Genomic DNA, 14,413 nt, shown 5'->3' with positions numbered 1-14,413 from the left:
CCGAAATTTGGGGATTTTATGACTGTTTCTATGGAAATTTCCGTGGAAAAAGAAGGGTGTTTTGCAGCCGGTGGGTGCCCAGGTGAACTGTAAGAACCTGTCAGGTTCTTGTGAATCCCACCCAGGCCCCGATGGTCTGGCATCTGTAACAATGGTTTCGCAGCCCCAATGCCCACAGTATCCCCACCCTGGGTGATTGCAGTAGCTTTTTCCTGGGTTTGAGGCTGGACACCAGTAGGATAGGTATGTTTGTGTGACGTGTGGGGAAGAGGGGTCTACCTTTGGTCGTCCCGGAAACAAGTCGGTAAAACGGAGTACAAAGGATGGTGTGTTTGGTGTGGTGACTCCTTTGAGCACCTTGCCACTGCTAAGGTGTCGCATGACCCACCTGAATGGCTGATGAGGGTAGTGGTCTGGGCTGGCTTGCTCTCTGGCGACAAGCCCCAAAAGCAAAATCACACAGAAACACCGTTGATGTCTGAGTCCCACCCGCGCGGTTCTCTCGGGCGCTGCTGGACGGCTTGGTGGTCCGTCCTCTGGAACGGGGATGTACGCGCCACGAGGACGCCCCCCGAGCATGTCCTGTAAACAGAAACTCACAACTCTCGTCAGTCTCGTTCTGCTCATGGTAAAGATCAGGCTTGATTGACTTAAGTGGACACCATTTAATGTGCCCGTCCTTTTTGACAGCCGCATATCCCTGCCCCGTGAGCACCAATCTCCAACCCTGTTCCCACTCCCCCAGTTCGTTTTTGATCACCACCCGCGGGCCCTCCTCTAATGCTCGAGTGGCCCAGTGTTTCTGAGCTGGACTGTTTGTTTCATCCCCCCTAGGGTATTGATTTAATGCTAGTAGCGCCGTTGCCAGGATGCGCGCTTGGTCACCAGGGGGAATGGTATTGGAGAAGCTTTCTGTCTTTGCTAGTACTTCTAGCTTAGCTTTCAGAGTCTGGTTCGCTCTTTCGACGATGGCTTCTCTGGTGCTGTTGTATGGGATGCCCTGCACCAAGGCGATGTTCCATTTCGAGGCGAATGTCTGGACTACCTTTGAGATGAAGTTTGGGCCGTTGTTTGTTTTGATTTGCTTTGGAACTCCAAGCCATGCCATGGCTGTCAGTAATGTTGGATGGTCGCTTTGGAGTCTGTCTTGAGATGCTGTGTGGCCACAATCATGCTGCTGTACGTATCTACAGTAACTGCGAGTCATGCTCGAGGTTTCAATAGCTGGCATTGTGTAAAGTCTGTTTGCCACACTTCTGAGGCTTTGAGACCTCTGGGGTTGACACCACTCGACCATAGTGGCGACTTCTGGCAATGAGGGCACGTTGTGACGACGTGCTTTGCGTCTGCAGTAGAAATTCCGCACTTTTTCGCAAGTGCTTTCGCTCCTATGTGAAGGGATTCGTGCAGCTGACGAGCTTCTTTCAATGTCCATACGCCCTTTGCTGCGGCGTCCGCTTTGTCGTTGCCTATCTGGTAGAACCCTTTGATCGGGTCGTGGCTGTTGACGTGGATGACTGATATGGTGCCTTTCCGTGAATAGAGTGCTTCCTCCAGCATCGTTGCCACTGGGGACACTGACACACCTGGTCCGGACATGGCTAGGCAGAGTTTTGCCACAAATATGGAGTCAGTCACAATGTTAAGGTGTTCTTCTGGGAACAGTCCGCACGCTAGCGCCACAGCTGCTGCTTCAAGCTGTTGGACCGAAAGCATAGGGTCGGTCGCCTTGACACATTGCCACTGTTCTCCTGACTGCCACACTGCCGCCGCGGTGGAGGTCTGCGATGATGCGTCCATGAAGATGGTTGGCCCTGCCTGTGGTCGATCGACCACCTTGGGTGGGAGGTCGATATCGATGACCGTGAGCAGCCGAGTCCAAGGGGGTTTTTCTGCGTAACGAATTTCTCCTCCAAAGTCTGTGAGGGCTATTGCTATGTACTCCGATATTGTTGTTGACTGTGCAGAGAGCTGTTTGTGGAGAGGCAAACTTATCTTTGACGGCTCGATGCCTAGATGTCTTAGGGCGAGTTTCCTGCCTTTCATAATGAGATTGCTGAGGCACTCGACTCCCGGGGAAAAGGCTCGTGACGGTTTCCCCAAGACCACCCATAGTATTGATTGGGCCTTGTCAGGGGGTCCTTGGGCTAAGGCTCCCACTCCCCCCTTTTTTGTAAAGTGGACATACAGATCAACTGGAGCACTTGAATCCCATCTGGTGAGCATGTTCTCTGACATCTGACGTTCGATGAAGTCGAGCGAGCTTACTGCTTCTGGTGTCAGGGTTTTCTGCTCCCATGGGTTCTTCCCTTTCAAGAGGTCATTCAGAGGATCCATGACCTCAGGAGGAATCAGGACGATGTTGCGGAGCCACTGTAAGGACCCTACCAGCTGTTGCATGTCGTGCAGTGTCTTGATGTCCTGGCGGATTTTCATCTGGGGAGGGGTTATGTAGGAACTTGTGATTCCTACTCCTAGGAAGGTCACGCATGGTCCCTTTTTTATTTTTGCACTCACCACCTCAAAGCCATTCGTCCTCAGGGTTTCGGAGACAGTTGACACCAGCTGGTCCACTTGACTCGTGGTTGGTGCTGCGATCAGGATGTCGTCCATGTACTGCACGATGGTTACCGTTGGATTGCTCTGCCGGACAGGTGCTAGTGCTCGGTCCACGGTGATCTGGCAGATGGTAGGGGAGTTGAGCATTCCCTGTGGAAGCATCCTCCATTGGAAGCGTAGGTTAGGCCGCTGGCTGTTTGGGAAGACGATGGAAAAGGCGAAATGCTCTTTGTCGTCTTTGTGCAGGGGGATAGAAAAGAAGCAGTCTTTGATGTCGAGCACTGCACAGGGCTGTCCTCTCGGTATCATTGAGTTCATGGGTAGCGACGTTTGGACAGGTCCCATAGGCTGGATTCGCTTGTTCACCTCCTGCAGGTCATGTAGGAGATGGAAGCCTTCACCAGACCGCTTAGGTATCACGAAAATTGGAGTGTTCCATGGGCTTGTGGAGGGTTCTATGTGATTCTTGTGTAATTCACGGCTAACCAGCTCAATGAGGGCAGTTATTCGAGGCTTTGACAGGGGCCACTGATCGACCCACACTGGATCAGCAGATTTCCAAGTCAGCTTGGTGGCTGTAGCTGTAGCATTGCACACCATTGATGGGCAATGGTGGGTATGCTACAGTGGCCCCTAAAATAAATTTGTCACCCTAACATCCAGCAGGGCAAGGGCATCTCTTCCCAGTAAGGGTGGACAGTCCGACATCACATATGTAGTGAGGGTGATGGTTCTTCCCGGTCCTCTCTCGGTGCAGAGGGTTATTGCCACTGGTTGGGCGCTCTTGTGGGCTCGGGACAGCCCTCCAACTCCGCCCTCCATGGGGGCTGCTTCTAGCTTCCATGGTCGAGGCCAATGTATGCTTGGGAGGATGGTGACGTCTGACCCTGTGTCCACCCAGAAGGGAAGGCAGATGGCTGAGTCGTCGGAGCTGTTGTGAAGACGACACACTGCCCACACCATCAGTGGGTGCTTGCCCACTTTCGCGGCAATGGCCACCCACAGGTCCTGTTCCCATGTTTTCATGGCCAAAGCCACCAAGGGACCTCTTCCCCAAGAGGCTGTTTGTGGTATTCTTGAGGCGCAGGTGGGTTCGGTTGGACCATTGGCTGGGCAGCAAAGTTGGACATCCCCTGAGGGGTTGGCAGTGGTGGGCACGGGAACCCTGTGCCCCATTGAGGGTTGCTGTAGCTGGGCTGTTGCATGTTCCCAGTAGGAGGAGGCTGGATACGGCCCGGCTGCCCCCTCCCTCTCCCGTTTCCCTGATGCTTGGATCTGCATTCCTTAGCTACATGCCCCTTCCTACCGCATGACCAGCATGGTCCCCGAGGTTTCCCCTGATGTGGGGGAGCAGCTGCCGATGGGTGTCCTAACCGGGGACAGTTTATTGCCACATGCCCACCTTGGCCACACTTAATGCATGCCATGACACTGGTTATTGCAGTGTGAACTGCTGCTTGGATGGGAGCTAGGTGTTCCTCCTTAGCAACATGCCTGATCATGGCAGCTGTGCTAGATCCCTGTGGCAGTGATCTTAAAATATCCTTTGTGGCTGAGTTACATTGTTGGCATAGGCATTCTGCCAGCACTGGGCCTTTTGCCTCTGAGGGTAATGTGGAGGCGTCCAAGGCTGACTGCAGACGGTCCACAAACTGAGTGAAGCTTTCACTTTCACTCTGTTTTATTGTAGTCCAAGGTGAAGGCTTGGTTATTACTTTGGAGGCAACACGGATGGCTTCTCAGGCAGCCCGAGTTGTTGTCATAATCTCTGGGGCCCTCAGGCCTTCTGCCTATGCCAGGGGGGTAATCATTGCAGGGTCTGTGCCCATTAGCCTCTATATGCTGGAGCCGTGCAGTGGGTGGTCTGCCCCTGTTACCAGGGCTAGCTGTTTAGTACAGTTATCTTCCCACTCCTGCTTAAATAAAATCATCCCTGCCCTGTCAAAAATCATTCGGCAGGTCTGCTTAATATCAAAAGGTAGCATGTCGTCCCCCCCAAAAACGCCATCAATGAGAGTTGAAACCATTGCAGAATTGATCCCCTTATCCGCGATCGCTTTAATAATCGCCTGCACCTCTTTCGGGTTTACCCGGGAATAGAACCTTTGGTTCCTGCCAGGTCCCCCCACCCGGACCGGAAACACCAGCTTTGCTGACGGAGCCCACTCCGCGCATGCAATTTTTATTTTCCGCCAGTCTGTAAGTGGGGTTTGATCTTTCTCTGATGTCCCCTTTACCCATGCGGGAGCGCTGTGGCTAGTTGCCTTACGTGCCGCTGCCCTTCTTTTGTTAGAACTTGAGTCTGAGTCGGAGCTCCCCGACCCCCGCTCCGAATCCTCCGGATCAGAGCTCGACTCCGAGTCCCAATCGGAAGTCGACTGCTCAGACACTTCCGGACTGCTCCGCCTTTTTCTCGGGCTCCGACCCCGCCCCTTCTTGCGGGGGTTGGACCGTTCCCTCCCCCTGGGGTCCCTCCGCCTCCTGCTGGGGGAGGTCCTTGCCCTATAAGGACCGAATGTGAGCTGAGCGCTCTGATTGGTCATACGCTCCTCCGCGGGGGCCGCCCCGTCCCCCCGCTCGCCCGCGCATGCGTTGTTAAGCAGGCTGACTCCATTTCCGCCCGGCGCGCCTTCCTTTCCGCCCTGAACACACGCCTCCCCGCCATTTTCTAACGCATATGGAGGAGGTGCATCCCTGTCCTCCCCTTCGGGGTTTGGCGGTATTGCCGCGCCCTCGCCTCCTCCGTGAGCTCCTGCCAAAACGACCGCGCGTCCTCCTCCCCCCGATGGTAAGCCGAACTGCTCGGAGGGGTCCAGCGTTGGCGGCTTTTCGCCACCGGTTCGTTCTAAGTCCTCCGCGGTCTGTGTCACCGCACCCACCCCCAGCTGCGGCGTGGCCAGCAACCACGCTTTTGCAGCTTGCCAGGTGTCCTGCTCATTTCTTGCCTTTTGCAAGGCTTGCACAACCCTGCCCCATGACTTGAGAGCTTTCCCCGAGCCACAGGACATGGTTTCTTCAGCTAAAACCTTAGTACAATGGTCCCATTTCTCCGGATGGAGAATATCCACGGGACTATCTATAGCCTCTAATTTAATAAGCCTCGAAATAGCGAGGCATAAATCCTTGAGTTTACAATCTATTCCCCACTGAACATGCATTTGGGTTACGACCTTCGCGATGGCTTCCATGTCCCTCGCTGGTCCGGGAGCGTCCTCCCTGCTGCACTAGACCCGCTGTGCAGCCGCCGGCCCCTGTCCAAGCAATTCCCACACCCTGGGTGCTGGTTCCTGGAGTTTCGGCACCAGAATTGTTGCAGTTCCCTGCAAGGCGACCTGGTTCTGGGGTCCGGCACGGTGACCCAAATACAGAGTCACTCGGTCCACATGCTGCAGACACCAATATGGTGGATAGCAAATGGCATTTATTCAAAGGTTTCAGGGGTATTTATGGCTTGGGTAGTGTGTGTCACTTCCTTTGGCCCTGTCCTGGGTGCGGCCAGGTAGCCAAGGTCAGACTGAAGATGAGGAGCGGTCTTCCTGTCTACCTGTAACAGCCCGAGTTCTTCCGGCCGCAATCCCTAGCTCTCCCACAAAGGAGTGTATGTGAAAAGGGAAACTCAAGATACTTTAACATAAGGACATTTTAGATGAGTTTGGGAAAAGGCAGTAGAATGCTGCAGGAAGGATGTGGAAATGGTACTGCTCAGCACCCTCCCTGTGGCAGGAACAGGGCACAAGAAAAATATTGGTGTTATATTGTTCCCAAGTAAAGAGAGATATACACCTATATTTGACAAGATTTGGTAAATATACAACTGATGTTATGAACAAAAGTTACCGTTTTTTTTAAGAGAAGGGGCTACAGTGGAGTTTAGAGGTAAGCTGAGAATTGATCGCTGGCCAAGAGTTCTTTGTTAGTGAAATGTTGTAATCACCTGTTGAGTGTCCTTAAGTATCGCCGTTTAACTCTCTATTGTGGAGAATATTTGTTTTTCAGCACCAGCCTAGCCTGTTGCCAGAAAGATGACAATCCCCCCTTGGACGCTGGGGAGAGGAAGATATTTGCCTCTCAGGAGACATGCAAATTTATCTCAAAACCCAGACTACATTGGGACAGTACCTTTACCAAATCCTGGAAAATACCCCAAAAGAGATGAGCCAAAGCAGAATTGAGAGGTCAGGGTGGTGTCTGGACAGCAGGGCCGAGGTCTGAAGCCGGCAGAGACGCTTGAAAACCTCGGTCACTCGCCCCAATTACAAACGATGCCAGTCGGACCCAGGACCACCTGGACTGACAACTCAAACTGAAACCCTGGGCATACCCTGAAATAAACAGGGCAGGAGATATTTCTCCTTTTTTGATGCCTTTATTAAAAGTGATCAGCTCAAGGTTGGGAGGCCCGACGGATCCGCAGGTTTGCCGTCGCAGCTCCCTGGAGTGACTCGGAGGAGGAGGCAAATGCAGCTTTGTCCACCAGGGGGCAGAGCTGGGGGTCCAGACTCACCAGAGCAGGCAGGTGTATACAGCGCCAGGATCCTGATTTTGAGTTGTCAGTCTCGGGTCCTGGCTCTAACAAACATCTTCTAAGTTTTGGTGAGGGGCCATTAAGGTTTTCAGAGTCTCTGCTGACTTCTCACCTCACCCCTAATGTCCAGAGACCACTTTGATCTCTGAATTCCATATTGGCTCGCTGGTTTAGGGGTTTATTAATTGCGTTTGGAATAGGGGCTTGCCCCATTGCATTTTGGCTCTAAACTTATCTGCATATCAACTCCTGGTTCCCTCCCCTTTACCATCTCGGGGGGAGGGATGCCATCCTCCCACCTGGCCACAAGCAGGGTGATGCTGATACAATAGAGTGAATTCTCAACCATAGATGGCTAACGACCCGATACTTAACAGGTGATTACAACAAGCAGCTAACAAAAGCACTCCTCGGCCAGAACTGGTTAAACTTGTAATTTTACAACTTTTGGAAAAAAAAAAGGGTAACCCTTTTTTTGTTCATAACATACCCCCACTGCCCTTGTGAGGACAGGACTCCCGGTTCTGCCCCCTTGGGGACAGAGCTGCAAATCCTCCTCTTCTGAGTCACTGCTGGGAGTGGAGGCAGAGCCCCACGGATCTGCCAAAACTCCCATTTTTGAGCTGATCACTTTAATAAAGGCATTAAAAGGAGGAAAATATCTTGCCCCTGTTTATTTCAACTGACAAGTGTTGGCATGTGTGAATTTTCCCTCTTGGGATGGCTCAGTAAGTGCAGTGCTGTGGGGTTAAAAGAGAATGTTCAGATGCTTTTCAAGACAGAATAGCTCTTTCAGCCTCTCCTATTTCAGGAAAAAAACCTGACAGTTCTGGAAGAGATTTGTGGTTCAAAATGTTTGGATGATTTCTGGTTGTAGAGAATTCAGTGGTGTCAGTACTGATAACTGGCTATTAGAGAGTGAGGACTCAAGGAGCAGTACTTTTTGGGATCCTTCTGGGTGTTTCCTGTAGTTCCTCAGTATGCTTTCCAGTTTTCCTTTCTGTTGCATAGCATGTTGCTATGTAGAGGTGGAATATTTCCACCTTCTAACCCCAAACTTCTTTCATCTTTCAATTTTGTGAGGAATTTAAAAAAAATTTAATATTTCTGGCCAGTTTTAATTAAAACTACAGTTCAACTTCTCCCATTTTAGACTCTCTGTGTTCATGACTTGGGGGTTTTAATTTTTAATCCTAAGTAAATGCTTCTCTCAAGCAAGTAAAAACATTTAATTTATCACAGTTTCCCGGCAACTGTTTTGTGAATGGGCAAGGCAAAAGCAAGGATGATTTCTAACATACTGTCAATCACTAAGGGCTGACAATTTTGCTACCATTTGCCCCTTGAAAAGGTGTTGCCTTCTGTCTCTTAATACTGTCTGACAAAAAATGTAAGAAATCAGGAGTGCAAGCACATTCACATTCTACCCCACTCGATTAAGTCTATACGAGGTTTATGGTCTGGCTGGTTTGCTATCTTAGCCTGTTTTTAAAGTCCAATCTAGTATTTTAAAATCTGGCCTAACTAACAGTACAGCCCTGTACAATGAACAAAATATATGTTTTTTTGTTGTTGTTGTTCATCTGCTTCCAGAAGCATTTGGTTTTCTTTGAGCACAAATAGTCTTTATTTTTTACTTTGATAATTATGTTGAGTTATGCTTTATTTAATGTTAATAATGTTTATTGAGTTCTCTCTGAGATGGTTGTGTATACCTGCTTAAAAATAGATGTTTATAAAAGAAGTAAAATTATTTTCTGGCTGGTTGATTGGATTATTGCAATTTTGTTAGACCCAATGTGTACAGAGAGGTAAGTCTCATGTTTGCCGGATGTTCTTTTAAATGCATCAGCCATGAGCATCCCTGACATTTGTTATTACCAGGTTAGTTTCAGAGAGCTATAAGTGACAGTTGAGTTACTTAGCTGATTTCCTCTATTGCCATCCCTTAGCCCAGCCTTAGCAGTGAATGAGAATAGTATTAATATTCATAAGATAAGCCTCTGGTAACATTTTGAATATAGATTGAGAAGCAGAGAAATGAGAGAAGCAGTCAGGGTCAGATCTTCAGACATCATGAATTTATTCCAGTGGGTGATGGAGGTGTGCTGCATTTTGGCATTGTTCTTTTGAGTACTTCCCACTGGAGAAAACTTCCCTAATTTTCTCAAACTATGGACTATAGATAAAATTTTGAAACCACCATAGAGCAAAGTGTTCCCTCTCTTTAATTTTAGGCCAGAGGCCTGGGAAGTTGTGCTGGATTTGAATGAGGTAGAGTTAGCTTTTGTCACATGGTTGGTGTAGGGCTGTGTCTCGGAATTTTGCTGAACATGGGGCTGAAAATACAGAAATACTTTAGTTGTTGCTGAGTAGGGCTTACACAGAGCCAAAAGACATTTTCCATGCTGAACGGCATCATGCTCAGTATATAAAATGGAGGAAAGAAGGAATAAGAGTGTTTGGAGCGATGATGTTTGTCTGCCCAAAGAACTGTTACATGTGATGGAGATAGCTGAACACCTGCCTGTCCATGAGAAACACTGAACTAATTCCTTGTTTTGCTTTGCTTGCATATGCAGCTTTTGCTTTCCCTATGTCTTCATCTCAACCCATGAGTTTCCAGCTTTTATCTTTCTCTTCTCTCCCTCATCTTGCTGGTGGGGCAGTGAGTTGCTTAACTACTGGCTGAGGTGAAACCATGACAGAAGTTAAGCTGGTTGCTGCTGTTCCAAGGTGCAAAACTGCTTTTTGGGGTAGAAGACAGGTGATTCCCTTTGAAGCAGCCCACTAAGGCTCCAGGGCTCTGTCCCAGCCCTTCCTCTTTTCTCTCACTCTTCAGTTTCTGTGACAAAAATAGCCCAGAATAGTGTGGCCTCTGTGACCATTCACCAAAGGATGAGATGAAACCTAGCTCCAAAGTACGCTGCTTACAAGAGGAACGGCTGTGGAGACGCTGCAGAAGTGCAGCAGGCCCAGCTGAGATTGGTGTCTACACCCATGATGATCCCATGCACCATAGACAGCTCCCCCACTTTCTTGGTTCCATGGCTTTCCTTTTACTAGAGATCAATTTTCAATTATCTCTGTATCAATAACATGAACTCAAAAGATAGTTTGGATGAGAGACAGCTGCTTCAAAATATTTTTTCCTTAACTAGGCAGTTGAGAAATTTTCATGGGTTGTGGACAGAGCAGAAGAGATATCAAAGGTTTTTAGCATTAAGGCCGTCAATTGTGCATCATAGGGACTAGCCCTGTGCTTTACCTAAGAAGGCAGAAAGTGAACAAAACCTGCTCTACTTGTTGCCCGAACCTAACCTGAATAGAAATAGCTCTATCCTATCATGGCACCACTGATAAAACGCTATGCCAAGATTAAACTTTATAAAGAAAAATATAATTTTTGTAAATAGTAATCAATTTTATTCAGTGGCAAGAACCTTTGGTGCTTTCAAACTAATAATAATTTAAAATCTTATGGTGCAGACTAAACAGGTAACCAATTTCCAAGCAGGCCTGAGCAGTGAATGAGGCACCTATTTTCCTGCTTTTAATTTAGGGGTTGGGTAACTAGAAGAAAGGCAAAAAACAGAATATATTTTCCCTTCAATTTTTATTCTTTTTTATTAAAATACACCTGGCTCTAGCAAATGTTTCCACAACTGCCAAGTAGGCAAAATTAGGATTTTTAGAACTGATTAGATGGACAAGGCACTTTGAAAGGCACCTATGAACATTTTACTGAGAGCAAAGCATGTGCTGAACTCTTTATGAAAATCAAAAGGAGCAAGACTTTTATTTCTAATTGTGCAAAAAGAAAATCTTTCTTAATAATGCATTCCGTCCTCAGGTTGTATTGACAAAGTTCTGGGTGGGGTTTCTCCTTATATATTGTGGTTTTAAATCTAATTTTTTTTCCCAAAGGAAGACTCATGGGCTAAAAAAGGGATGCACATTACTTGAGACTGTGTCTAGCAAGGGACTTGAGTATGAGAAGTTTTCCTGGTACCCTTCTGACAGGTTCAGACAGACCCCATGTCCTTTAAAGGGTGTGGGGAGAACTTTGTCCTTGAGAAAGAACTTTAATACAAACCAGATAATAAGATTTAAGATGAGGATGAATTATGAATCTATTCCAGGTTAAAAAGAAAAGGTAAAAAACTCTCTTATGGTATCCTCTCTCAGATGCTAGTTGTATTCAAAACTGGGCTAAGTGCTTTTTTCCTGCTACCTCAGTTATGAACGTTTTTCTTTTATTGACAAACTTGCAAGTTTAGGATGAAAACAGTTTGCAGCTGATTAAGGATGGTGTGCCTGGCAATTTCTTGCTAATCTCTCTTATTATGCCCTTCATAAAAATGGTAGTCATGGTATAAATCCTAGTTTAAATCAATACCTGGAAGTGCTAATCTCTGAAGAGGAAAATGTCAAATACCTCCTGCTGTGTGCAAAGTCTCAAATTCTATGACATAAACATTAGAGGCTACTGAAATGATTCGGCTTTTTTTTTTCCTTTACACAAAGTTTTGCACTTCCTTTTCTAGCATTCCAGATGTCATTAGCCTTTCTTATATAAACATTACCTTAATGGTGGTGGGTGCATGATATGTCTGACAGTGACACATGGTCACTGTTCACCCTGTGGAGGAGCCACTACTGGTCCCATCTCTCCCCCAGGTATTATCTTTGACTGTGCCTTGAGTTCTGGAATCAACTTCCTTATTCATGGGATCTCTTCTGAGAAAGGTTTCTGAAAGCCCTAAGTGTTAGTTGCATGTGTAAGTGCAGTGTAGCACTTAAATGATCAGTAAAGGAACCCTGCAGCCAAAAAGAGTGGTAAATTTAATCTGTTTTGGGACCTTAAACTCAGATTTGAATACTTACTGTCAGTATACTATCCCATCCCCATGATGTTTTCCTTGCTATTAACATTGGGGGACACAGTGTTTTTAAAACCCCGCTCTTTGCTCTGCAGTGCCAGAGAGGAAAAGGCAAGTAGGTGAACTGTAAGATTGGAAGATGACTTAGAAATGAGGACATAGTGTGTTTCAAGGTAAAATGACTTTACCTGCCCACTGTTTCTGCTCCATCGCTGTAGAAGTATGTGCTCTAGTTTCTAAATTAAAATTGTTCTCATAAAAATATTTCAGAACTTAGAGAGTATTTTTGCTGTCACTGATATCCTTGGTTCTCTGCAATGACAAACTGCCTGAGCACCATAGTGCATTAGGGAACCTAATTCTGTAAAACACTTTTTGTAGATTTTTCATGATTGAGATTAACAAACTGAGAAGGACAGAAATTATCTATATAAGTTATAAATTTTAGAAATTTTATTTTTATAAATGTTTTTATAAGCTACATATATGTCCCTTATAGGGGATGCATATGTTTGTTTTTGTAAGGTACATGTATGAATTTTGTTTGTAATTGTATTAGTTCTGTTGCAAAAATAGAAGCCAAATTTCAAAAAATCTTTCATTTTATTTCATTATGTCCATGGGTAAAGACATCACTGATTCCATCTCAGGCCCAGGAAGAGCCAAGGAATACTGTGCCATTAGTGTCTGCAGATATGTCTCAATGCTCTCTTTGTTTTAGACAGCTGTTGCTGAAACATGTTCTAGTAGCCCTTCAAATACAAGCAGCAGAGTGTGTTTCAGGCAGAGATAGTTGGGGCTGGGGAGTCCCTGTAATCCTTAGTAACAAATTAACAAAGTATTAAAGGATTAGTGACTAAAGCTGCACTAGATTAAAGGTTTACAAGGAAGACACACCCGAGTTTGGGTGGTGTTCTCATAGCGATGGAATAGCATGCAAAAGGGATGACTACTAGAAGAGAGTCATAGTGTGTGCAAATGGATGGTTGCAGATACCCCAGGAATGATTTGGTCTCAATGGACCCTTAAGAAGTGTTTTTTGAGATAGGGACAGCTTCTCTTATAAAAGAAGCTCTGTTCTCCTAAGGAGTTTTGTGCGTTTCAAAAAAACCCCAGCCTGTTTTCAGCTACCATCTTTAAGGAAGTGACCTTGAATTCCACATACTCATACTGATTTCCTCCTGTAAAAATACTGTCAGAAAGAATATGTCTAACAGCAATCTGTCAGCGACATATTTTATGAAAAATCCTTTACTTAGGATTTTTCCCCTCCTGAGAGCTGAGAGGCCTCAAGAACAAACTGTAAACAATTCTTATCTGCTGCTGTGGAATGCAACGGGGAGGTCTGTGATTGGCCCCGTCAAACTGTTTCCAATTAAGAGCCTATCACAGAACACCTGTCCAGCCGGTCTCGGTCTGGGAGAGGACATTCCTTTTCTATTCTTAGCATAGCTTTGTAGTGAAATCCTTCTCTCTATTCTTTTAGTATAGTTTTTATATATTATCTATCATATAATAATAAATCAAGCCTTCTGATACATGGAGTCAACTTTCTCGTCTCTTCCCTCATCATGGGACCCCTGTGAACGGGGTAACAGCAGTCCTCTTTTTACAGCTCTGCAGCTGCAAGGACCACAACTTTTCTACCATTTCACAAAAGAAGGTATAGTTTCTTTCAGGTTTTTGGCAACTTTTGGAAGCCGAAGCAAATAAGTGTTGAAAGCTCATGAATAGTAAATTTGCAGCTTTATACCTAAGACAGCTGCTGCCAGATTTTATTCACATAAGCAGTCCTGCTGTAGAACCAGCAGGACTGTGTGCAAGCAGACTCTGGGGCACAGTCTGCTAGTCTGAGATGACTACTACAATGCAGAATTGCAATCTGTTCTGCCTCCATTGCATCAGTGACATTTCTGTTGACATCACCAGAAGCTGTATTGTCTGATGGAGCTGAAGCAGCACCTTTCCTTTTCTGGGATTTTAAGGGATAGAGGCATTTCACACCTCAACATTTTCATATTCAAGCAAAGACTAAATGTAACTCAAGTGACATCTCAGGAATTTGTGTAGTGAATCTAGTAGGTTTGAACTAGGATTGAACCTTACTGTGGCTCCAGGGAATTGTGTGATAAATTAATAACTGTTCACCAGTTGAACTTGTTTGCAGAGCCTTATGGGCATACTGTGATGGTGCTGTGCTGAAAAGGTGCTGCATACCAGCCCTTACCGATGTACAGAGACTGCATTAGCTGATTACTTAGAGCTGGTGTTAGTTGCTTTGCAAGATACTATGTCAAATATTAAAATCAATACCTATGGAGATGAACACTGGGCAGCTGTACTAGAAATGGAAACTGTTGCAGGGAAGCTGCCTAGAAGGAGGCAAACAGGAGGAGGCTTCTTGTTTGCCTTGACAGAAATATGCAGCTTGTTCATATGTTTGCTC

General features: G+C 46.5%; 1 protein-coding gene across 1 annotated transcript in view; it reads left to right on the top strand.

The window, feature by feature from the left end:
- The first annotated feature begins 5,190 nt into the window (after positions 1 to 5,190).
- The window catches only part of PCSK2 (proprotein convertase subtilisin/kexin type 2), a 134,090-nt gene continuing 124,867 nt past the window's right edge, over positions 5,191 to 14,413 (top strand). Inside the window, exon 1 of the mRNA XM_050971979.1 lies at positions 5,191 to 5,347. Coding sequence (XP_050827936.1) covers positions 5,237 to 5,347 — 111 coding nt within the window. The 5' untranslated portion in view covers positions 5,191 to 5,236. The remainder of the gene's footprint in view (positions 5,348 to 14,413) is intronic.

This window comes from Serinus canaria, chromosome 3 (assembly GCF_022539315.1).
Source record: "Serinus canaria isolate serCan28SL12 chromosome 3, serCan2020, whole genome shotgun sequence".
Taxonomy (NCBI): domain Eukaryota; kingdom Metazoa; phylum Chordata; class Aves; order Passeriformes; family Fringillidae; genus Serinus; species Serinus canaria.
The sequence above is the reverse complement of the archived record's forward strand: the minus strand, read 5'-3'. Positions and strand labels throughout refer to the sequence as shown.